Below are 24356 nucleotides of genomic sequence, written 5' to 3'. Positions count from 1 at the left end.
CGCTCAATTTTTTTTCCTGAATTCGCTGTTTTTGTTCTTTAGGTAGCCGTAAATTGCTCACAGATCTCATAGGCTTGTAATTGAGGACTGAATGAATGATGTTGCTCGAAACATTCAGTATATAGCGAATAGGTTCCTTTCGTCAAATTTAACTTCTATTCATCAATCAGATGTCCCATCGAATTTCGTGTATTTCAAGAAATAACATATATATTGATATTATGTGCCACTGTTGTTTCGTTTTTCTGAACGTTTATTGAATGGCCATTTTTTGCGTTTCTTTTTCTCTTCCTTCAGAACAATCGCGTAATAACAGATCCCAATGGTTTTTAAATGTGGCCCAAGTAAACTTATTTAATCTTTCAGTATAAATCCTTCAACTGAAATAGCAGAAATAACAACTGAATTAAAAATACATATTCAGATGATAGCTATTGATTTTAATGGTAGCAAAGGTTTGTGTTTTCGCAAATCGTTTGTAATTTTTTGAGTTTCTCTTTAGTTTGTTTCTATGGCATAGTCTGACCACAGACGGGTGCTTTTGGTTTTGTAATGACTTTTTAGTAATTTATCAAGGATTTTTTTATTAAAAACCAATGTTTTTTAAGATTTTTGAATTTTCTTGGTGCAAAAAATGTTGATTAATTTTTAAGTTTCGCCTCACTGTTCGTTCTTTTTGTCGGCTTGTTACCTAGTCTCGTTAAGAAAACTTTTCATCTGCTGTATAGTTAGTAAAAGGTAAACTTGTGTAGTTAAGGTTTTATCTGACTGCATTTTGACGTTGTTACCAGGTGCTTTTAAATTTAGATATTCATTTTTTGCCGCCAAAATTTTGTTGGTGCTATTTTTTTTCTAGTCTCTTCAATGTCAGGTCACGTTGGTGCTGTAATGAAGCATGGCATTAGTAATTCAATTAGTAGATAGAATGTGTAACGATTGTTTTAAACTCAAACATCTATTTTTGTTATCTCTTGATTTGGTTGACATTTTAGTCAAAAATGTAGATGAGCTCGGGTCGGAACATCATGTGCGAACGCACATTAACGAGCCGCCTTGTTTATATTTGTTCGCGATTTTGATGAAAAAGCCACTTTTACCACGTTTTTCTATCTAGTTAGCCAATTTGTATTTTGAACAAAAATAGACAATTTAGAAACTTTTTTAAATATAAATTAAAGGAATTACTAAAAATTTACGCAATTTTCTGTCCGTGATTTCAAGCGAAATAGTTTACATTTTGAGGTGAAGCGCTTTCAACATTTGCAACTTTTGCTGCTTTATTTCAACAGATCCAAAAATAAATCGCTTCCTTATTTCCTACGTGGGTCACCCCGGCTTTTTAGCTCCTTTGTCAGCCCTGTAAGGAGAGAAACAAAACACATCAGAATAGCAGTCAAGTTTAATAACGTGGCTAACTTGCACTTTGAGGGGCGGCCGTCTTGTCTGGTGGTTTAGCAGCCGGACGTAATCGGGGGACATTGTTGTCAAATTGAATTAAGCTATCTTTCTAGCCACTTTTCAACTAGACGTACCTTTCAACGGAATAACAGCATCAGTCCTCAGAAACACAATACAAGTCACCATACCAAAAGCAACAGTGGCAGTAGCAGCGGCATTGAGTGTTTGAACCCAAATTTCTTTTTACCCTCCTGCTCACTATAAAACAAGAAACAGGGCAAAGGTAAGTGTTATATTTTTAAATTAGCCAGCCATTTACAAACCATTTGTTTTGAAATCCTTTCATGAAATATTTTAAGCATTATTGTTTGCTTTTTCTGGTCAACTCTGAATAAGTTTATCAAAAGTAGATCGCCAGAAACCGTTGACACAATATCGTTAAGCACCATGGGAGAGCTAATTGACTTTCGGCGCCCTATAAAAGTCTTCTACAATTAAAAATTTGCCGTTTGCAAAATTAACTCAATAATTATAGAAAATAAATAATGTTTTCTTGATTTTTGTTTAAACATTTTATTAAACACGTGATCTTATTCAGAAACATTTGAAACAATTGGGTGGTTCTTTGGGCCCGCAGCAAAATCAGGGATAGGTTTCTTCTCATCATGGATGTAACGGCTGCTCTCCTTTCAAAGACAAGGAAAACTTTACACCGCCCAGTTCGTTTCAGCGGTTTCAAATCTGTCCGGAGATTGTGTTTTTGCAATCAACTTTTGTGAACTGTACTATCCGCTACACTGTAGATTACCGTTGCATTACTTGATACTCAGTTAGCATCAATAACTATTTACTCAGCTTTGCTGTATAACAAACTTGCTTCTCTCAAATTAACTAATTAATTCAAATTAAAACAATCATTTTTTGTTGAAATGTTTGTTAATAACTCAAGTTATAAACCGATTTTAGGAAATCCCGTTCCTAGAAATTGTAGCCCTTTATCTTGGCTATAAATATGCGAAGATTCAACCCGCTGCAGTTAGCAGTTGTAAAAAAGTTTTTCTTGCCAGTTGCAAATCTGATAACAATATAAATTTTCTAACTTCAAAGTTAGCGAGTCACTCTATTGGTTTCAATAACACCCATGTTGAACTAGAATTGGTTTCGGTAAAACCAGTAAGAGCAGCTGAATATGTGCTTCGCACAGAGTTTTTCTTACTTGGGAACTTTGTTCCTCAGAAAGAAAGTTTAGAGAATGTCAAAATTAATTCATTTTTCAGCAAGTCAAATTTAAGTTAAAACTGTACAATCACTAATATGATCTACAGAAACAAAACACAATAACAAGTAATTCACCGCTCAAGAAAGTGTGCTTCAATACTTACCGTATGTCAATTTAAAAAGACAAAATTTTTGATCTTCAACTGATTTTTGTTAATTTTTCGAGCTCTATTAATACTGCCGTATAAGTCAAAATTTCATCTCTGTTTGGTTGTAGATCACTATGTCGTAAAATTCTCTGAATACACTGAGTTTGGGGTCCAGGATACCTTATACCGTGCCCCGAACTTTGTTGAACAAGGTGAACAAATCCAAAAGGCTTCGATAGAATGTTGCATAAAATTTTGCTTGTCATGCTATTCTAATTCACTGCTGGACATGTCCCTGAAGTACTTTTTAATCTGGTTGTTAAGTTAATGAGCTCAGACACCACATCACAAGCTCTGTTTTCCATAAGGATAACATCTTTTCCAAGTAGTACCGGGGCGAACTTTACTACCGGTCTCTTATACACTCCGTCGTTCGTTCGAACTATTGCTGATCGAATCATACCCTCAGACCCATCGATGGTCTCATAGCTGTTTTTGATCAACCAACAAACGAGATCGCCTTCCTTAAGGGTTCCGTTAGTCGTAGATTGCCACTTTTGCCGGTTATTCAGAGTTGGCACATATTCTTTACGAAATCTGTCCCAAATAGATTTGCATAGGCGTGAGTTTGTCGACAGAGCTTTCGATGATCTACAATTTCTTTTGCTCATGATAGATAGGGCAGGCAAATGTTCTCGTTGCTAAGCAAGAAGTGTTTGGGGTTCAATGCTTCTAAGTCACTAACGTCTGAACTGAATAAAGTCGAAGGTCTTGCGTTCAATGTTTGCTCAACAACACACATAGTTGTTGAAAGAACGTTCTCGGTAACTGATCTGTTTCGCAACACTACATACATTGCTTTCATGCAACTTCTCTCCAACCTTTTTCATACTCCTGCAAGGTGAGGTGCTGCGGGTGGGTTGAACTTCAATCTGATTCCTCGTTGAATAAGACGTTCTTCGATCCCTTCTTTTTTCACGCCACAAGGTACGCTGCAAACTCTCTTCCAGCCGCAACAAAGTTTGTCCCGTTGTCACTGTTGATTGTGTTTGGTTTTCCTTTTCGCGCAATAAATCTCATAATTGCAGTGAGACAACTATCTGTGTCCAACTTGGGTACCACTTCTTTATGCACCGCTCTCATTGTTAGACAAATGAACAGACAACTCCATGGCTGTTCATTTCTTCGCCCAATCTTCACAATGAAAGGGCCAAAGTAGTCAACTCCAACATTTTAAAAAGCTGTTGAAGCATTTAAACGCTCTTCGGTTAGATCGGTCTTAACGGGTGCTAACGTTTGCGCTCTACACTTTCTGCAGGTAACGCACTTGTTCTTTATTGATCTTACGGCGTTTTGTACACGTAGGATCAGCCACTTCTGCTGAACAATGTTTCTAACACGCTCAGTGCCTTAGTGTTGATTGTCCTTGTGCTCATTTCGCAAGAATAATTCAACCGCATGGTTTCCAACGCAGTAATATTGGGTGCCTAGCATTGAAGTCCAATTGACTTTTGCATATTATGCTTTTGGCTCAAATAAGTCCCTCTCCATCTAAAAAAGGTGAGGACTGTAGGATTTCAAAGCCTTTTGGAATTTTCTTTTCAGTTTTCAGAGATTTCATCTCCTCACCAAATTGTTCTTGCTGTAGTAACCTGAAGATGATTTGTTTTCGTTTCTTATTTCAATGATAACTACCAGTGTTGATGGTTTGCATTTGCTCAGTGCTCACTGTACGTATGCCACTGTATTCACTAGTCTGTTAAAGTTACTGAATCGTTCCCACTGAATAACAGCTTTCTTTTCTTCAGCCTGTCTCGTGAAGACTGATGATGGTATATTCTCTTCATTCGAGGCAAAATTTGGGGTCGCTAGCTCTGGCCACTCACTTTGTGGTCGCTTCAACCAGAGTGGCTCAGTGAGCCAGTCTCTTCTCTTGAGTCCTTGAATGTTGATTGCTCATGTGCCAATGTCCACTGGGTGTTGATGCCACTCACATGTTTCCACGGTGAAACATCAGTTGTATCTTGTATCTCAGCTAATCGATGGCCCACAAATACTTGTTGTTTACGATTGGAACTTTGTATCCACTGCAGTACCGTTGTAGAGTCTGACCAAAAACTGCAACTATTTATCTTCATTTCGTGTTCCTTGACTATTTGTTCTTTCAGCCTCACTGCAATGAATCCGCTTGTAGATCCAGTCGGGGTATTGAAAGATGCCTCACCGGTGCTACTCTTCATTTCCCAATAACAAATGCTAATCAGTTCAGTATTTTATTGGTTGTGAACATAGATAGGCCATTGCACACATCGTGTACTCAGATGCGTCAGCAAACACATGAAGTGCGGTTTTATCTCTCTTTATGTTGAAGTATCTTCTTCTGATGATTGTTTCAGCTGCAAATGGAAATTGTTACTTCCATCTCAGGAATTTTTTTTCATCAAGCTCATCTTCGTTGTCCCGATGTTGTCCATTCTTGGTCCATATGCATTTCAGAAGTCCTCTCATGTGAATACTGAACGGATCAAACAATCCGATCGGGTCGATTACTGAAGAGAACAGTAACAGAATCTTCCTCTGGTTGATAGGTTCTCCAATTTCCTCATTGGTACTTCTGCACACTTGAAGACTATTATCAGTAACATTCCATTGTAGACTTAGCACTGAAGATTTTTCTGTATTGGCTTCCACTCCGACTTGCTTTGTGTTGCTGGTTGAATTCAAGTCTTCAGGGAGTGCTTTGGTGACTGCATCCTTGTTACGTATCCACTTCATCAGTTTAAATTCATGTTGTAAGTGAAGAGGGTGTAGTTGATTGAACCCTTCAATTGCCTCATCAGGGGTTGATACCCTTTTGATGAAACCATCCATATAGAATTTGTTTTGCCTTGCCTTTGCTGCAATCGGATACTTTTCTTCGTTTTCCTATCCCACTCGCTTGAGAGCGTAGTTTGCACAAGTTAGAGAACTCTTAGCTCCAAACACATGACGTTGATATTCATATAATTGCACAGGTTCATTAGTCCTTGGACGCCATAAAACCTCAAGCAATTTCTACCCTGTTCGGGAACTTGCACTTGAAGAAACATCAAATCGATATCAGCTGTCAGGGCTAATGGTCCTTCACGGAATCTGAGTAATGTTCCAATCAATTCATGTAGCAGATCAGGTCCCGCTAGTAGCTTTTCATTCAGGCATACTTCTTTGTACTTTGATGCAGCATTGCAAACACGTCTCACTTTGCCAGGTTTGTTCGGGTTTTGTACTGGATGGTGTGATAATACCATTCTTTCCCGAAGGTTCCTCTTACGTTGGATTCGTCCAATATCTTAATGTTCAATATCTCAACGTCCAATATATTATCGTCGTTCAAATAATTTCCTAAATTTGTGTCTATTGAATGTTCATACAAACTTTTCAACTTTAGGTCCCTTTGGAATCTTCGCTCCAGTGAGCAAAACTACCCCAAGGCTATGATGTAGTTGATTGGTAGGTCTGGCGACATTTCACTTCGCGGCATTTCCACCTCGTACCGCTCGCCGGTGAACGTTCTCGTGATTCCTAGCATCTTTTCTGCCGGCAGTTCCTTCTTTGACTGACTGACGACGTTGATTTTGGAGGCATAATAATCTATGTCACACCAGGTTTGGATGTTCTCAGCCACTTTCACATCTTCTGTGAAGGGGAAAATGACAATTATTTTGTGTTCTTTTGCGCGTCATGGGTCCACTGACTACCCATCCTAGCTCTTATAAAACGGCGAAAGTTTCACTTTGTGTTCCTATATTTTAGTCAATTGGGAGTTGTAGCTCATAAACATCTTGACCAAGAATGATGCCAAGTTCCATCAAGTTGAAGCTTTTGTTAAGTAAAAAACTCACGTGATTGAAGCTTTGCTTCAGCTTGTTGTAGTTGCAGTTTGTGTTTCCCAAAGAGATTGACGGGTGTGCAAACGCTTCGATTGAATGCACCTTTGAAGGTAATCCCTTTATTTTGCGAGGAACCTTTTCTGTCTTCATGTCCCTTTTTCCGTATATGCCAGATATTTTGAGCATCACATCGGTGCCTTGGTTTTGTAAATTCTCTTGCGCACCTTGATCGATGAATGAAACCGTAGATCCACTATACACTAACAAGGAAAACATATGTTTTCAACTTGTTGCCACCGCTCTGTATTGGGTCAGGAACTATCTATAGGAAGCTCATAAATTCGTTACTCTGTTTGATTGTTGCTGCGCTTCCCTTGAATGTGTGATTGTCCTCGTCCATTTGGTTTTCTGAGTGTAGCAATTGGTTGTGTTTCTTGATGCATCCATTGTTGTCGCACGCACTGACTTTACAGTCTTTGATTGCTTGTCCTTTGCCTAGACATTCGTAACATAAGTATTGCCTCCTCACTGCTGCGTACCGATCATTCACAATCCTGTTCCTGAATACTGAAAAGTTCCATAATTTATGAGTGCCATCAGCTAGTGGACATTGATACGTTCTTGATACATCTTTCACGTTCGAACTTGCACTGAAGTTCGGTGTTTTCGAGAATCCTTTGTCTCTATTTGTGCTTCATCTGTCTTCTTTTCTTCGCTCCCTATCGAATGGGTGAATTTTTTGAGAACTGCTTGTTTCCGAACGAACATCATCATTCTCTAGGGCTGTGCTCCTCAAGCTCCTCCTCCAGTAACTGATGCTTAGTTTCCAGCTCCTTCATTTTCATCTCCAGTTCTAGCTTTCCTTCGATCAAGGTGTGATTACTCTAGTCGCAACTTTCTTCCGAAATTGATATCGATTTTTTCCATCACTTCTTCACGGCTTTGTTTTTGCTCCAGTTCGTACTGTTTGAGCAAATGGTTTGTCCGGTGTATTGTTGTTGTTAGTCTCGTTATCGTTCACTGCTTGAGCTGTGTAGTCTTGCTCTGCATTCACCACTGGTTGCTTGCCTTCGCTCATATTTTTAAGCCAATGAAAGTGCAAACTTACTTTGCGCTCCCTTGCTTCTACAACGTTTGCTGAGTAGGGTGCAACCTTTTTTTGACGCCGCAGTTAGTTGGGTGATTTTTCCTCTAGGTGGTGAACAGTCTGTTGTTAGAGGACCTTTATATTGTTGGTTTGATCTGAATCGTCAATTAATTTGTAGCCAAGATTTTTTTCAGTGCTAATTTCCTCCTCCATTTCACGAAAATTGTTCCCGTATGTGTGAGCTGTTAGCTGAAGCTGTTCTCTGCTGATTGTACTTGAATTGACTGGTTCTTGTTTGCGTTGCGTTGCTTAATCATGTTAAGCAGGATTTCTGTTCGCTTTTGCTTTGCGTAATCCAGTTAAACAGGGCAATTTTCTGTTCGCCTAACTGGCTTTTTATTGTTGGCGCGCTTGATTTTCTTTAGTGGTTGCCTTCGACAGTCTCCTCATCAAAATGGACAGCAGTTGGCCTTTCCGGGTCGAAGAACCAAATGTAACGGCTGCTCTCCTATAAAAGACAGGGAATATTTTACAAAGAGCAGTTTGTTTCAGCTGTTTCAAATTTGTCCGTATATTACGTTTTTGCAGTTAAATTTTGTGAACTGTATTATCCACTGCAGTGTAGATTACCGTTCGATTATTTGTTGCTCAATTAGTCTCAATGACTAAATATTCAAAGCTGAACAATTAGTTTTTGAGACAAACTGAGCAACAAGTAACGCAATGGTATTCTGCAATGTAGCGGATAATACAGTTCACAAAGTGTAACAAATTATATTGCTTGAAATAAAAAAACTCAAAATCTCAAATAACCAATAAGTCGCAAAATTATAGGTTTTTAATGATATCTCTTAAACTACAAATGCCAGGATCAAATTATTTTGTGTGCTTGTGCCACTCGGTTAGACCCATTTTTTTTGTGCAAGAATAAACAACACAAGTTGAAATTCCTTGATGGGTCTGGATTTTTTATTTTATACCCAATCCTAATGGACAGGCAAAATACAAAGTTTTGCAATTCGTTGTAACTAAATTCCCAGTTTTAACATTCAAGAAAATGGAATCTGCCTAGTCTATTAATAAAGGAATGAAATAAGAACGAATAGTTAATCTACACTTTATCTAAACTCTATTTATTATATATTTATTTAATTTCACGCTATGTAAAAGATTTGAGAGTTTCAATGTCAATTCTATTTTCAATAAATCGGAGTAAAGTGAAGCTGTACAATTACATAAAATGATCTAAAGAAAAAAGACACAGTAACAAGTAACTTACCGCGCAGGAACTGTGCTTCAAAACGTTCTTTTTTTCAGTTTTTTCAGAAATATATCAAATAGTTTTTGAATTTCACTGATTTTTAGTAGTTTTTCAAGCTCCGTTTGTACTGTCAGTCACGTAATTTTACATGTCGAAAATGATCTTTTCAATGGATAGAGATAACTATGTCATATAATTCTCTGGATATACTGACTTCGGGGTTCGAGATACCGTATAAGGCGCCTCGTGATCTCCAAAGTGGTACGAATATTAGAAAATTCAGTGAAACTGGCGTACCAAATTCGGTATCTTATACTCCATTTGAGCTCAATTCTGTGTGATTGTGAACACGTGAATATGTAGTAATAATAGCGTAGTTCGAGTTTCAGTTTCACTTTAGGGATGATAATTAGGTACTACTAATAGTTATTAAAAATGTTGACGAAAGTTCACATATCAATATGGCTGCTGTAGAATGTAGCAATATATTTCGCTTGTCATTCTTTTCTATCTTCACTGCTTGATTCGACCTTATTTTATTTATTTAGTATGAAGCGTAGCCTCAAAAACAAGCGTTTTCATTAAAAAAACAGTGACCCTGTTTCCGATAACAAAGGAAGACGTTCTTGCTAGGTTTTCAGTTTGAATAACCACCCTGATCAGATTATCCGTTAGTTAGCTTCGGGAAAATTTTCAACAGTTTTTATTGTTTGATGTTTCATGTCCGGGTTAATCACAAAATTATAATCAGTTTTTTCTTCACCTGCTTCTTCACATTAAAAAAATTGTTCGTTTCCTGACAAGGATTCTCAAAAGAATGAACATTGTCATTCTCGATTTTTTTTTCATTTGTAGTCTCTAACAACATTTGAGTAGTCTGTCTCCATAATCGTTGATTTTTGCGGAAAATAATTGACTGGGGCGTGGTCTATAATGCAACGAAAAATAATCTGAAAATCCGCAAAACGCCATATCAGCGGAAAATTGCCGATTCTTTCTTTTTCATATTAACGAGAACAAAAAATTGCAACATTATCTAATTCACTGTTTTGATGACTGACATCTGGATTGCTATCTTATATAATTTACTAATCAATCTTAGTCTTCAGCTGACATTGAATGCTTTTTCTATATCTAGTCAAAAAAATCCAACCTATTCTGGACACTGATAATAATCAACAAAGATAGTTAAGTTTGATGCAAGTATGGGCCGTACAAACATTGTACAACATTGTGCTCTATGTGCAGGTTGATTTCACCAACTGTTTTGTTTTACAGTATCCAAACATACAGTGTCCTAATAATAAATTCTGTCAAAATTTTCCACATACTTTTGTAATGCAATTTACTGCACTTACTTATATGTATTTTCTGCGTGTTTTCTACCTTTTTGTTGTTTTTGGAGATAGTATAATTTGCAATTGTTTTCATAGACAGGAAACATAAAAACTGCTAACCAATTTAGATATTTTGCAACAAAATAGAATTTTCTCAACTTAGGCCTGGTCTCAGTCATATTTTAGCTCTTTTGGGCACTGGGTTTATACTGCTTTTTGTCCAAATTGTTATTGAGATCTTATATAAGTAAATTATACCTTCTTTATGAAAAGATTTTTTATATGAGGAAATTCTTCCGTGATTCAATACCAATCAACGGACATATCATACGAATAATTAATGAAGATACCGACAGTTTTTCATGTCTTAAACCAATCATACCGACAATTTTTTTACATTTATAAGCGAAAGTTTGTGGACTAGGTAAGTACAGAAATATGCAAAAGAAAATAATTAATGAAGATACCGACAGTTTCTCATGTCTTAAACCAATCATACCGACAATTTTTTACATTTATAAGCGAAGGTTTGTGAACTGGGTAAGTACATAAATATGCAAAAGAAAACGGTTTGTGAACTAAGTAAGTACATAAATATGCAAAAGAAAGTGACACTTTTTTTTTCAAAATATAAGTATTCTATGAAACACTTTAAAACTAAAAGTTTTGTTTGCATTCATACTAAAAAAGGTCAGGTAAATTTACCTGAAAAAATCACCTTAATATACTGAAACAACTTGTTTTGCCTTACCTGAACTTACCTTAACTTACCTAAAATTAACATGAAAATTACCTGAAAAAATAAGGGGACACAGCTTATTTAACTTAAAAATTAGCTTTAAATTTAAGGTAAAAATACCCGAAAAAATAACTGAAATTCATTTTAATAGTACTTTTTTTAACCTGAATTTACCTTAAAAATTAAAGCAAAAATTTAAGTTGTTTTTAAGGTAGGTTAAGGTTTGTGCATGTAAAATTCAGGTATTTTTTAAGGTAAATTTAAGAAAAAACGAATTTAAGGTAAATTTAGTGTGAGTTAAGATGTATTAAGTTAAAGTTGATATGAAACTTTCTGTTTAGGCTCGACAGAAAAATTTATTGCAGGTCAAAAAATGCTGGACACAATTTTAGAACACGTGTTACTTTTAGTAGGGGCGCTGTTCTGCTGTAGAACGACGTTTTAAAGGATGGAAAAGCCAACAAAGGTGACCATTTACAAATTTCACCTGGAAAAATAAAGTTCGGCTTTTTGGATCAAACTTTTTGAATCGTTTAGTTCGTCGATTTGTACGAATCCAAGAGGAGTATTGTTAAGCAGGTATAACGTTTTCTTCAATAATTTTTTTGTAGAACGCTACAAAAAAAGTTAGAGTAATTTAAGGTAATTTTAAACTAACAAAGTTAAGGTAAATTTTTACCTTAACTCAAGTTAAGCTAAAGTTAAGGTAAACTTTACCTTAACTTTACCTTAACAACGTTTTACCTTAACTCCGTTAAGGTAAATTTACTTTAACTTTATTTAGTGTTTTATAATGACGTTTAAGTACCAAATATTTCTTACGTTCAAAACCAAAAAAAACTGGCGATTTCATACGTTTGAAACTGATCAGACCGAAAATTTCTTACGTTTAAAAACGACGATTTCTGAACTTGAAATTACTTTAATAAGCAAAGGAAAACGGTACATCGCCGAATACAAATTTCTTGTTGTTAATAGGAATTACTAGGCAGAATTGAATTTTTTAAAATGGTCCATCAGATGCTACTTTGTTCTTCTTAGAAACTGGAAATATTTCGCTCTTAATTTTTTTTCTAGTCATACAGAACGTGTAATCAAAGTTTTGCAGATTGTACTAAATTGCTAATACAGCTCAATTTTAAATTTGAATGGCATAAAACTTCATTCCGCGCAATGAACCTTTCAGAATAAGAATGTAAAAATGACGATAGCCGCGAAAGATATTTTGCCATATATCTGCTTCAGTTGACTTTTTTCTCAATTAAATCAGCAAATCGATGCGTTTTGTTTTTTGAGTGTTTTAAAGTGATTGGTTTCAGGTTCGTGGCTGTTACAAAAATTTCAATATATCGTGAGGTCACTCGTCCTAAACGAGCAGCCGCAATAATTGTACAGAGAAGTTTACTTCTTGTTTTTGTGTTTATGTAATCAGCTGATTAGGAACAGTGATTTTGAGATGTGTTTGGAGGAGGAGTATGTGATGAAAACAAGTGCAATTTTTGTATTGCGGTCATCAGAATCGATTGCTTGTTATCATTGTTTATTCTTCCATAAACAAATTAGAAAATGGTCTTCAAACAATTTGTATCAGTGAAGAATATATAATCATGCCAGATTACTTATCACGTTTATGTTAATGGAAGAATCTTTCCTCGGTCAATCTAGAATGGTCATTTTTTAATATCATGCAAGATACAAATTCATCTTGCAACTTTTTTATTCTCGCAAGATAACTAATTGTTATGCATGATCCTACAATATACTCACATTATATAAGAATCGCTTTTTGAGATCGTGTAAGATAAGACGTTATGTAGACATCTCGTTATACAATCTTAGCTAATCGGAAAGTTCTCATCAGATCAAATAGTTAACAAATTGTGCCACCTTTTGGACCACAAGGCGCACAATTTTGACAGAAGTGCTATCGATACAACCAGGTTGCTAATTCCCAGATAACCAGCGTGATTCTGTAGATGGTTTCAAGTCTGCCCGCTCACTGAGTAAGACGCAGATGTAATGAAAGAACTAATAGCTTTTTCATCGTTGCCTTATGTGGACCCAAAATTCCCCTCTCACTGGGTTAGTTTAATATAACGCAATTAAAAATGTTACGGGATATTTAATTAAACCAGACAAAAATTAACACCTTTTATAGACATCTTTTAATGCAATTTTACTTAGTTGGAAAATTCTCATTAGTTCAAATCATCAACAAACCTTCACACATTTCGGACCTCAAGGAGTGCATTTTGAACGTGCAAAACAAAAACCAGCGTGATTTTGTAGATCGTTCCAAATCTGACCGCGCTTTGGGTGAGACAAAGATGTAATGAAAGAAATAAATGATTTTACAGCGTTGCCTAATGTGGACCCAAAAGAGAGCTATTAAAGTGAATTAACTTGGTTACCATGACTATGTTTATAAAACAACAGATCACCAGTTTAATAATTCAATTTTCAACAGCTCATTTCCGTTTTCCAGATATGAAATATATGTTTCTATTCTCCCCACTTTGGTCAGGTAAGAATAAAAACTCAAAAATCTAAATGGTTTATACAAGTCATTTAATGAGAGAACTCTGCACTAATCAGGAACAAGCATCTGTTGTCATTAGTTGGGCGAAACCTGTGATTATCATATTTTCGGTCCCACGCATTAATTTGATTGAAATGGATTGAGTCAATCGGTTGATTGCAACGCTTGAACCATCCAAGAAGACATTTCTTCCGTCCCCCAGACAAGCTAATCTCATTATTTTCCTTCGCGAGGTTTCAAGCCAACCACCAAGAACTTCAAATGGTAGCGGCAAAAAATTCACTCCGGCATCTCGGCAGTCAGCGTCATGGGCAGCTAGTTTGCGGTCGTCAGCAAATGTTAACGCATAACCGGGTGTATTTGCAATGATTATTGATTGCAGGGATAACACCACTGTTACGTCGAGCGCTCCTGGTTTGCCTTGTGTCCAGGAGGGTAGAAATACGTCTGCAGGTCGGGATTGGTTGTTGCTGCTAAGGTTCTTTTTTTCAAGCGAAGGGCTCAAACTTGCAGAGACACAAGAAGGGAAAACTTTATCTCTCAGACGGTCGTGATGATGAATATTATCTCCTCCTCCTCCACATGTTATAGAATGGTCCCCGTATATAACGATGACACCATTTTTACAGTACGGACAATTTCAGGGAACATCATATATAGGGATACCCAGTCTATATTTGACGCAACTTTGGAACTCTTCCGCTTCCAGGTGCAGTACCGGTGCGGAAATAGGAGGCGTGGTTAATCAAGCACCTGCATTAGGAGCAAGAAGAGACTGCAACCGAGCTCTTTCTTGCAGATTTATTGCCTTTGATAGAAGATCTTTGAGAGACTTTTGATCAAACTGTTTCTGAATTTTCTTCTGAATTTTGTCTACATCTTGCAATCTAACAAGGCAATTCGCGTTAACTTCATTTTTCAGAGTGGGTTTCATCCCAAAAAAGCTTCCAATGTAGAGAAAACGGACTCCACGGAACTAATAAAAGCAGCTAGATGCTGATCACTTGAGCATCTTAAACCCAATCAACCCAAATCGATGGGCAAGTTTGCTTGTTTACAATTGCTGGACGTAAGGTTACCCTTGATTATTGTTTCTAGGTAATCCCTCTGTGCATTGTCAAATGAAGTGTGACTTTAGTAACTGAGGGGATTTGTTTAACTGTGCGTAGAGAGTACAACATTTTGGGAGTACCAATACAAATTTTTAGTATGCCAAAAGCTGCATGAGGATCGTCAATTTGCAGTAAGCGATATAGGAGAGGCTCAGTTCTTTTCAGCCTTTTGGATAAAATTTTTGCATGATGAGTCTCCGTTCCAATTGGCGCCCCGAGTAGTTCAAAACCTTCAGGATCAGCACGCTTAATGTTTTCATCTAAAACGCTCATGATTTGGAGCAACCACAACATACAATATGAGGTCTTTACGTTGAAGCCCAAGTCTTTGCCTTCAATTTCCAAAATATTTAAGCTGTGAATTAGTTCCGCTTCAAGATACCAAGAGTTCTGCAAGAGCTTGGGGACTTACTGCTTAATCTTGTTAATGAGAGGCATGAGAGCTAAGGAAAACAAAATTGACCCAGAGGATTACCCTGCTGCAACCCACTTTCACTATTTATAGCTTGGCCGATGTAGAGCACTGAACTGTGTTTTGCGTAGCACGAGATGACAAACGGATATATACATGCTATTTGTTTCAAGCATACCGATAAAACTCCCTGTCGTTTGATGGAATTGATCTGGAGGACTCCTAAGCCTTCTCTCTTTCCACACTCTTCATATATTAATTTTGTGGCGTGGATAATAGATTCCGCGCCTCCCCTTATGGCAACTCCAAGTTGATTGGGACAGAAAATTTCTAATGCCTCCTCCTTTGCAATGGAAAAAAAGACATTTAGCAACAAGACGGCGGAAAACGTCTCCGACAGCAATGTGCCATACACCTGTTTTCCTTTTCTTCAAAGCTGTTGGAGAGAAGTTGCAGAAAGTTGGGCGGACCTCATTTGGAAAACCCCTAGCTGAACAGATGTTGATTAGACTGGTGAGTTTTTGCATTGCCTTTCTGGACTGCTCAGGGTTATTGCATTGAATGGCGTATGATAGATGCTCAGGATACATCATGCTTGGACCGGCTGCAGTACCTTTTGGGGAAGGAAGCCAAAATGTCACTGAACATGTTCTCTGAGAATTGATATCCCAAGCACAGCTCATCAGTAATCGGTCGAATCGGCTCCTTTTCTTAAGGATGTAGAGAACAAAGAACTTTGTAGGTTTTCTCATTGGTAGGTGCAAGTCCGTCTGGGCTTAAATTTTTTGCAGCTTTTCCAAAAAGGCATTGATAATATAACGCCTTCGCTCTTTCCAACATTTTATTTTCGTTTTGATTCCATGTTTCTTTTGCTTTTTTGGCTGCTTTTGGACAGAATGACTTCGTTCCACAGAGTCCCTCTGTCGCCATTTTCCCATCGACCAATGCGCTCATTGATAAGTTTTTTGTTGTGGAACTTGTGTTTTCCACCTCCACGTGATGCTCTGCGCAAGATACATTTGAAGAGGCCAGAAAGTTTCTCCAGTTTTCGGTATCTGGGGTATTTGTATGACATTTTGCCCAAATCTCTGTTATGAAGTTCGACTATCGCAGTCGAGCTTTAACAGAAGCGTTTCTAATTGTGGGTACAAATTTTTTGGAAACAATTTTTGTGTCTGGTAGCGTGTTGTTTGTCAGGTCGGGGGAGCATCATTTGAAAGCTGATTGGGGTCACTGACTAGTTTGTCCATTTCCTCTTGGGCCACAATCGTTAGATTTCTTGACTTTGTGCTGTATAGTTTTGAGAGCTTTGCTTCAAAACTATGATAAGCCCGAAGTGAATTGGAATCGAAGACTTCGTCGTCTTTGGAGTTGTATCCCAAATAATAAATGTTGTTTGTGGATCCTGTGTGTTCAACAGTTTGCTGCGATAAAGTGTTCCGTTTTTGTCAGTGAAAAAGACAATTGTGCCTATTTAAACACGACACTGGGGGTTGAATTCATCTGCTACAATCTAACCCGACACATAAGGATTTGATGGGGAAACACACAAATCATTCTGGCTGCTTTGGGTTATGTTGACGTAGTCCTGTGTACTTTTTTAGCATCCCCTCAAAGCAGATGTCGTAGCTTGTTTGTTTCGGCCAATTTTCCCCATGAACGTTTTAGATTGCTTAATTTAAGTTTTTGTCGAAAAGCGACAACAACGAAATATCTAATCCGACTCGAAATTGAAATAATCTTGGGAAATGTCTGCAGTCATAAACAACTTTGAAAAAGAAAAACTTGAGAAAGTGGACAAATCTGATGGCTTCTGCCTTTTTCTCTGCTATTGCTGTTTGTTATAGTTTGTTATAGATTAAAATTGATGCTGGTTTTCGTATAATAGAAACCAATAATACACCGTTTTTTCACTAAGACCGGACAAGAGTGAGGAGTATGATTTGATCTCACCCGAAAGTCGTCGATGAGATTTCCTGTTCACTCCCCCAACTCCCCCAATAAGACTTGCAGAAACACTCTAGTCTAAAATCCCCTTCTACGTTGAAAAAACAGGACGCAAGAACAAGTAATTTCTGTAGCTTCAATCAAATTTAGCTTGATATTAGGTGTAATTCTTCCTTTGCTCAAAAGTCTCCCCAAAAGAGGACCCAAAAGTCTCTTCTCATTCGGCTAATTTCAGTCAACGTTCTCAAGAATGAGACGGCTTCCAAGTAGTTTCAGGATTTTAGTTCACTTGATAGTAGCTACGGAAATTGATAGGGCCATTTTCTTAAGGGCAAATCCAAGTTTCATGGAGAAAGTTCTATTGTCAATATTAACAGCCAATTGCTTATGAGTCTTACAGAGCGCTCTGAGCTACCTTAAGTTTCAAAGCGCAAAAAAGATATGCCCTTCTATATCACCTCTAATGCTGAGAATGTATGACTAGCTTTTAAACTGCTCCTGTGATCAAGTTGAGCTGCACAAATGAATATATCGTGGTCTCGAGCACGAGTAACAAAAATTTTATTATTTAACAATTGAATTCAAAATGGCCCTAATGTACAAAATTTCAGAGGTATTTATAGTCCACATCAGTATGAACATTTGCAGATCCGTCTGGATATAGATAAACTGATATGGGATAACTTACAACTTAGTTGTGAACAAGTTTTTCCCCTTGGCGTATATGGCAAGTATTTGTGCAGATTTTGGACTTAACACATTGTTCTCCCTACCTGAGAGCATGTCTTTTCTATCTACTGGGAGGGTCGGAGAGTTGGTTTCTGATCATATCTGGTGGCGGGAAGGTCGAATCTATCACACAAAGTTATGGTTTATATATACTGATAAATTGTGTTTTGAACAAAATTGAATCAACGATTCGGTTCAAAGTAGAAGGCATTATACATTTTTACTTCACCAAACATCAGGTAAGAAAGTTTTCTTAATATATCGAAGTTTTAACTTAAGTTGCTAAGTATTCGATATATCACATCCTCCCTCCTTTTTAAGCAAGTTTTTAGGTATAGCTTCTCCAAATCTTTCTGGTTGTTTTTTATTTCTGCTTGAAGTTCTCGTGGCCACTGAAGTTTGTTCCCCTTCAACTACTGAGGTTTTTGCAGTAGAGTCGGTTGATGCTACTTCTATGTCGTTCCTACTGCTCTCAGACTGTGAGTCAGTAGATTCAGTCTTGATGTCGTCTGGTTCCAGCCGTGCAATTTGGTTGTCACTAACAAGCACAGTCTTGCTTGAATTCTCCGGCTGAATTAACGAGGTGTTTATTCCTTTACGGATAATGAAAATAGCTGGAACCGTTGGTGAACTGTTCGTCGGTTTGAAGAGGACTCGTTCACACAGTTCAAAATCAGTGACTGTTGGAGATCTTACTTTGCGTCCCAGTAGAAGTTCTACAGGAGTTTTGCCCCGCGTCTTAGAAGTGTTCCGATGTGTCATAAAAGCCCGCTGTAGGAAAGCGCCAAATGACACATTCAGATTTGGACTCCAGGCTTCAGTAGCCCGTTTCACTGTTTGGACCGCTCGTTCAGCAATCTCTCTTGCTCTTGGATGGTAGATGGGAGATTTCATGTTTTTATTCCCCAGTGATTCACACCACTGCTTTAGGTCACTGCTCACAAACTCAGGACCATTGTCTGATACTAATATTCTTGGTATCCCAAATCTTGCAACGATTTCCCGCAGAGAATGCTTCTATCCAAGTAATCCCGCGTCTACTATAGCTAAAATATTACCTTGATCCATAACATAGCCCCATTCCATGTGGAGTCTTTCCCAAATTTCAGCTTCCGGCCAAGTAGATACTGTTTTCCCCAGGCTAGGCATTTTTTCTTTTGACATTCCCTACATTTACTAACATATCGAAGAACATCTTGACTGATGGCGGGCCACCAAGCCATCATCCGAACTGCTGTTTCAGTTGCTTTTTTGTATGGGTGAGTCTCATGAGCATAGGCCATCACCATGGGTCTTAGTTTGGTTGGAATGAAAGGCACAACTCTTCGAAAAATGATTCCATTGTGAATGGTCGAGGCGTATTTCTGTTGTTCAAATCCTTTCTCTCCTTCTGAGAACTCTTTTTAGATGCGGCTTTTTTTCGTTTGATGACATCTTGAAAGAGTCGATTCGATCCCAGCTCAATTTTGATGTCTGACTGGGTCACCAGGTCGGATTGAACGAAGTAGATATTGTCAAGAGCAAAGCAGACTCGATCATTGTCATCGTCGTCATCAAATTCTAGTCTGCTCAAAGCATCAGCGCGGGGGATTTGTTCTCCGGGTGTATATTTCAATTCGAATTCAAATCCCATCAGCGCTATCGCCCATCTCGTAATTCTTGTTGATGCTTTTTTCGGAATTTCTTCGTCCTGTGCGAAGAGATATTTGTGAGGTTTGTGGTCAGTCTGTTGGGTGAGCCTGCTTCTGAGTAGGAATTGTTTCAATCTTCTTACCACAAAGTCGATTGCATGTGCCACTTGCTCAATATTGGAGTAATTTTGTTCGGCTTGTGACAACTTCCTCCTCGAGACGTAGATCACAGGATGTCCTTCATGTGAGAGTACCCCGCCTATAGCTTTCTCTGAGTCGCCTGTTGTCACGGTTGCTTCCGTCGTCAAGCTGTAAGGCTGTACAAGAAGGTTAGCACAAAACTCGTTTTTGATGATTTCCAAAGCATTTCGCTCTTCTTTTTCCCATCTGAATTCTTTTTTTCGAATTTCGTTTAGGGGTAGCTTTTTTGTTGCCAAATCCGGTTTCATTCAACCATAAAAATTTGCTAAGCCGACAAAGGACTCGAGTTGTTTTATATTTGACGGCCGTTTGTATTTTTACTTTTCTCAGCTTGTTTAGGATCGAGTGCTGTTTCTTCTTTGGAAACAGAGTAACCAAAAAAACTTACGCTTGAAATTGGTTTTGGTTGGATTTCTTCTCATTTATGGTGAAATTTTTTTCAGGTAGCCGACTCTTGACTGCAAGCATTCGTTTCTCATATTGATGCTTTGCTGTTCCATATACCAGGACGTCGTCTTGGAAGATGACCACACCCTTGATTCCTTTGAGAGTTGACTCAATGCAGTTCTCGAAGATTGATGAAGAGTTCTTTAGGCCGTGAGGAAGCCTGCACATCTTGAACAATCCTTGCGATGTATTGATTGTGCATATTTCTTTTGCATCTTTGTACAGCTCAATTTGATAGTATGCGTCTGATATGTCAATTTTTCCAAAGTAAGAGGACCCATGGAGATTATAGTAAATGGACTCCATGTCTGGGGTTGGATAGTCCTCGTCCATAACTTTTCCATTGATGTGAACTTTCAGGTCCACGCATAGTCTCAGAGCTCCATTTTTCTTCCGCTGTCACACTACTGGTGATGTATTTGTGACCCCACCAGGTTGTACTGGCTCAAGGATGCCCTGTCGTACCATTGTCTTAAGCTTCTTATGGACCCTGTCTTGGAGAGGTAGAGGTATCTTTCTGGCTTTGCAGAACATTGGCTGTAATCCCGTTATGAGTTTCACATGCGCTGTGTATGCTTTGACTGCAGGTAGTCTTTCATCACTCACTGCATTGATGCCTTCTTGGGGTAGTATGTCTCTCACAAGTAGCCCAATTTTTTTGTCGGATTGCACAACTGCTAGTTGTTGTTGCCTATGCTTGCTTCCGTTCCGCTCAACATCACATGTTAGTGATCCCAGTAGCGTCCGTTGATGACCGTCATAGGCCTCAAGACGTCTGACTTTCCCATTTAACTGAGGTTTACCAAGCTCAGTCCAGATTAATGATGATATCACGGTGCTATCAGCACCGGTATCAACTTGCATTTTTATTTCATGGTCTTTTATTGCAATGTACTTCCATGTCACCGACATGTTAAACACGTCTTCCCGTGTATAGTACATTTCCATCTCCATTTCGGATGATATTTGACCAGACAACTTACCCTATTCATCGCAGAAATTGTGGTGCTGGTCAGACTTACCTGACTTAAGCTGGATTTTACTTCTGCACATTTTTGAAAAATGCCCCACCTTTTCACAGTTGTTACATTTCTTGTTCAAGGCCGGACACGGCTTGTTACTGTGTGGCTTACCTCCACATCTATTACACAAGTTACCATTGCCTTTATTACCAGTGAACTTTTCACTAGGTTTTCTGAAGGTTTTTTGAAGTTGTATCCCACTTCTTCTTTTATTACAAACGGACTATTACCTGTTGAGGAAATTGCAAAAGCCATTGCTTGACTTCTGAAGTATAAGCATTCTATCATTTCAGATAGAGACATCATCGAATTAGTTTTTATGCCGTCTAATAGTCTTAATTTGGACTCAGGGTCTCTCAAACCTGAGACAAATTTAATTTTTACCAACTCTTCCTCAGGGTTGGTTACCGTTTTAAGTTTTTCGAAGTCACAATAACGTGCTTCTTCTCTGAGGAGCTCTAGAAAATCTTCGTCAGATTCTCCAACGCCTTAGACAACGGACAGAAATTTAGGCCTTTCTGCCGTTTCTTTTTTCTCTTTAGGGGAAATATAGTTTTGAATAGATTGTCTGTTCTCTTTAAAAGGAGTGTCTAACATTTTTTAAGGGCTCATAAGGCTCATAAGTTTAAGAAGTGCGTCCTGATAAACTAAGAAAGAGATTTGTTACCTGTAGGTCCACGATCGTACCGTCAGTGTTGGCTTTATCTTCTTTTTTCTCTGCGGGACATTTTGCCACAAAAGACATCATCCACGCAGTACAGGATTCAGCATTCTGCAGATCCAAGGTTTGTTTGTCATATGGTGATCTGGACACCATTGTCGTGGTCTCGAGCACGAGTAACAAGAATTTTATTATTTTAACAATTGAATTCAAAATGGCCTAAATGTACAAAATTTCTCTGGTGTTTATAGTCCGTATCAGTATGAAAATTACAGATCCGTCTAGATATAGATAAATTAAAATGGGTTAATTTACACTTTAGTTGTGAACAAGTTTTTCCCCTTGCCGTATATGGCAAGTACTAGTGCAGTTTTTTGGACTTAACACATTGTTCTCCCTACCTGAGAGCATGTCTTTTCTATCTACTGGGAGGGTCGGAGAGTTGGTTTCTGATCATATCTGGTGGTGGGAAGGTCGAATCTATCACACAAATTTATGGTTTATGTACACTGATAAAATTGTGTTATGAACAAATTTGAATCGACGATTCGGTTCAAATTAGAAGCCATTATTCAATTTCACTTCACCAAACATCAGGTAAGAAAGTGTTCTTTATATATCGAAGTTTTAACCTAAGTTGCTAAATTCACCACTTCTCGATATATCACAGAAAAAAAGTCATTTCATAAGCTGCCAACATGCCTATTTCTCATTATGTAACATACATTATACATTTCTGCTGCTTATGATTTTTTATCTGATCTAATTTTCTTTTTTTATAACACAAAATAAATTTGACGCAGAGAAATCTTACTGAAGAATGCCTAAAACAATCTTGATTAATCCGCTTTTTGCATTTAGTCGAAATTTGTTTGCATTCAAATGAATACCATATGTGAATCAAGGATAGAACTGAATAGGGATAGAACTGACAATAAGGCCAATCATGTAGCTCTTTCCTATACTCTCCTAGTGGTCTGCGTTTCGATAAGAGTTTCAAAAGCTTCTTGAATTCTGGTTGAAGGTCGCTAAGTATAAGAAGTGTTAGCTATTGCAACTTTCATGGGACATGTTCTCATTCTGATCAACAAAATTCCTTGGGAGGCATTCCTTTTGAGAACCAAGGCGACGGGTAAGAATTATTGTGGGCCATCGAGGTAGTAGAGTTTATCCTTGATATCCTCACTTGTTTTAATACGTTTTCCAGGAACGTTTCCGAAGTATTCTGAGTTGCCAATGACTGATGCTACAAACGCTAAACCCACACAGGTATAACTTTCTATTCTCTTGTGGATGATGTTTGTGCCTAGTGAGGAACAGATTTTTTGGATCGGAAGAAAAGCCCGATAAACACTCGCGTTTCGTTTTTCATTTTTCAGCAAGTTGTTCATCAAAACCTGTTATTATCCTATCATCTAAAGGTAATTAGTGCTGAGACAGTTTGGGTTCAGACTGCTTAATTGTTCCGACCCCTCTTGAGGGGGGGAGGAACTATATACTCAAATGGGTTTTTTTTGTTCAGTCAATTTTGGCCGATCGATATATTCATCGCAGAGAGTTGAGACTGGTATCATTAGAAAGCTTGTCCAGCGTAGAATATGGAATTAATAGATTTTTTGATTTCCGTTTTTGACAGGGCGATATCGAGGTTTCAACTTTCGAGAAAATAGAGTGAATTCCGTTGATTTCATTCACATTTTTCGGAATTTTTGACTAAAATTTCGCCAATTTTGATAAAATGTATTAAAATTTTCAAGAAAAAGTTGTTGGTTTTGCGTTTAAAGACAAAATATATTGTCCGATATTTTCATTGAATTCTTTTGTCACAAATTCTGGCTAAATAATTCACAAAATTCAGACATTTTCATCAAAAACAGCACGAAATAAGTTTCTTTAGTCCACTCTGATTAAATTTGCAGGAAGTGCACACCCAAACACCACTAACCCAATATTTGTAGAGTGAAACGGGGGCTAATTCCACTTCAACTTCTGTTAAGAGTGCTCTGTAAATAAAACTTTGCCGTTTTTTGCTAACATTATTCGCTGATTATCAAAAACGCAGCATTTATTTTTGATTCTTTAACTAACAAAATATCTATATCAATGACATTCCAATATTATAATATTCCTAATGGACAATCAACATTAGCAGGACTAGTTCTCTACCAATCTTGGACCGTTACAATCCAAAAATAATTAGGATTGTCGTCAGTCGGTTTTTTATTAAAAAAAATTCTATATTTTATATTGATTAAATAACAGAACATATCAAATCAAAGCTCAATAGTGATAGGTCCTATTGGCTTCCTAATTAACTCAAAATTTTTCTATCCAGTTGATTGCTTGAAAGCTTGTGGTCGTTTTGACTTTTAAAATGTTTGATTTTTAAAGAATAAATGGCTTTTTGAACTTTGCCTCCATTTTTCTCTTAATTTGGTCAACTTGTAGCCTATTGCCAGCAATCAAAGAGTGCTCCTTCTTTCTGTTGAAATCAAATTCAGTATTTATTGCAGTTTTACCCCTTAAGTTATGGTTTCCTGGCTTTGATGCTACTAGATTTCACAATTTTTTTTTAATTTTTTGCCCATTTTTCATGT

The 24356-nt window shown here is 37.6% G+C and overlaps 2 protein-coding genes across 5 annotated transcripts in view; one reads left to right on the top strand and one right to left on the bottom strand.

Moving 5' to 3' along the window:
- LOC142341428 (epithelial sodium channel subunit alpha-like) overlaps positions 1 to 24356 on the top strand; it is a 137459-nt gene that overhangs the window by 3152 nt on the left and 109951 nt on the right. For 2 of the 4 annotated variants that reach the window (XM_075392466.1, XM_075392440.1), the window contains exon 2: positions 1512 to 1681. The gene's annotated coding sequence lies outside the window, so the exon portion shown is untranslated. Of the gene's footprint in view, positions 1 to 1242; positions 1682 to 24356 lie in introns of all 4 variants that reach the window. The other 2 variants (XM_075392457.1, XM_075392449.1) reach the window with 2 other exon arrangements.
- Positions 5726 to 6052, bottom strand: LOC142345651 (uncharacterized). The gene has a single exon (XM_075397882.1). It carries the CDS (start codon positions 6050 to 6052, stop codon positions 5726 to 5728), a length of 327 nt encoding a protein of 108 aa, XP_075253997.1.

This window comes from Convolutriloba macropyga, chromosome 1 (assembly GCF_964194025.1).
Source record: "Convolutriloba macropyga chromosome 1, txConMacr16.3, whole genome shotgun sequence".
Taxonomy (NCBI): Eukaryota; Metazoa; Xenacoelomorpha; order Acoela; family Convolutidae; genus Convolutriloba; species Convolutriloba macropyga.
Note: the sequence above shows the minus strand (reverse complement) of the source record. Positions and strands in the feature narration are given on the sequence as shown.

Bases quoted from the DNA above. Each gene is read 5' to 3' on its own strand.
- LOC142345651 (XM_075397882.1), bottom strand. From the start codon at position 6,052: ATGGTATTATCACACCATCCAGTACAAAACCCGAACAAACCTGGCAAA.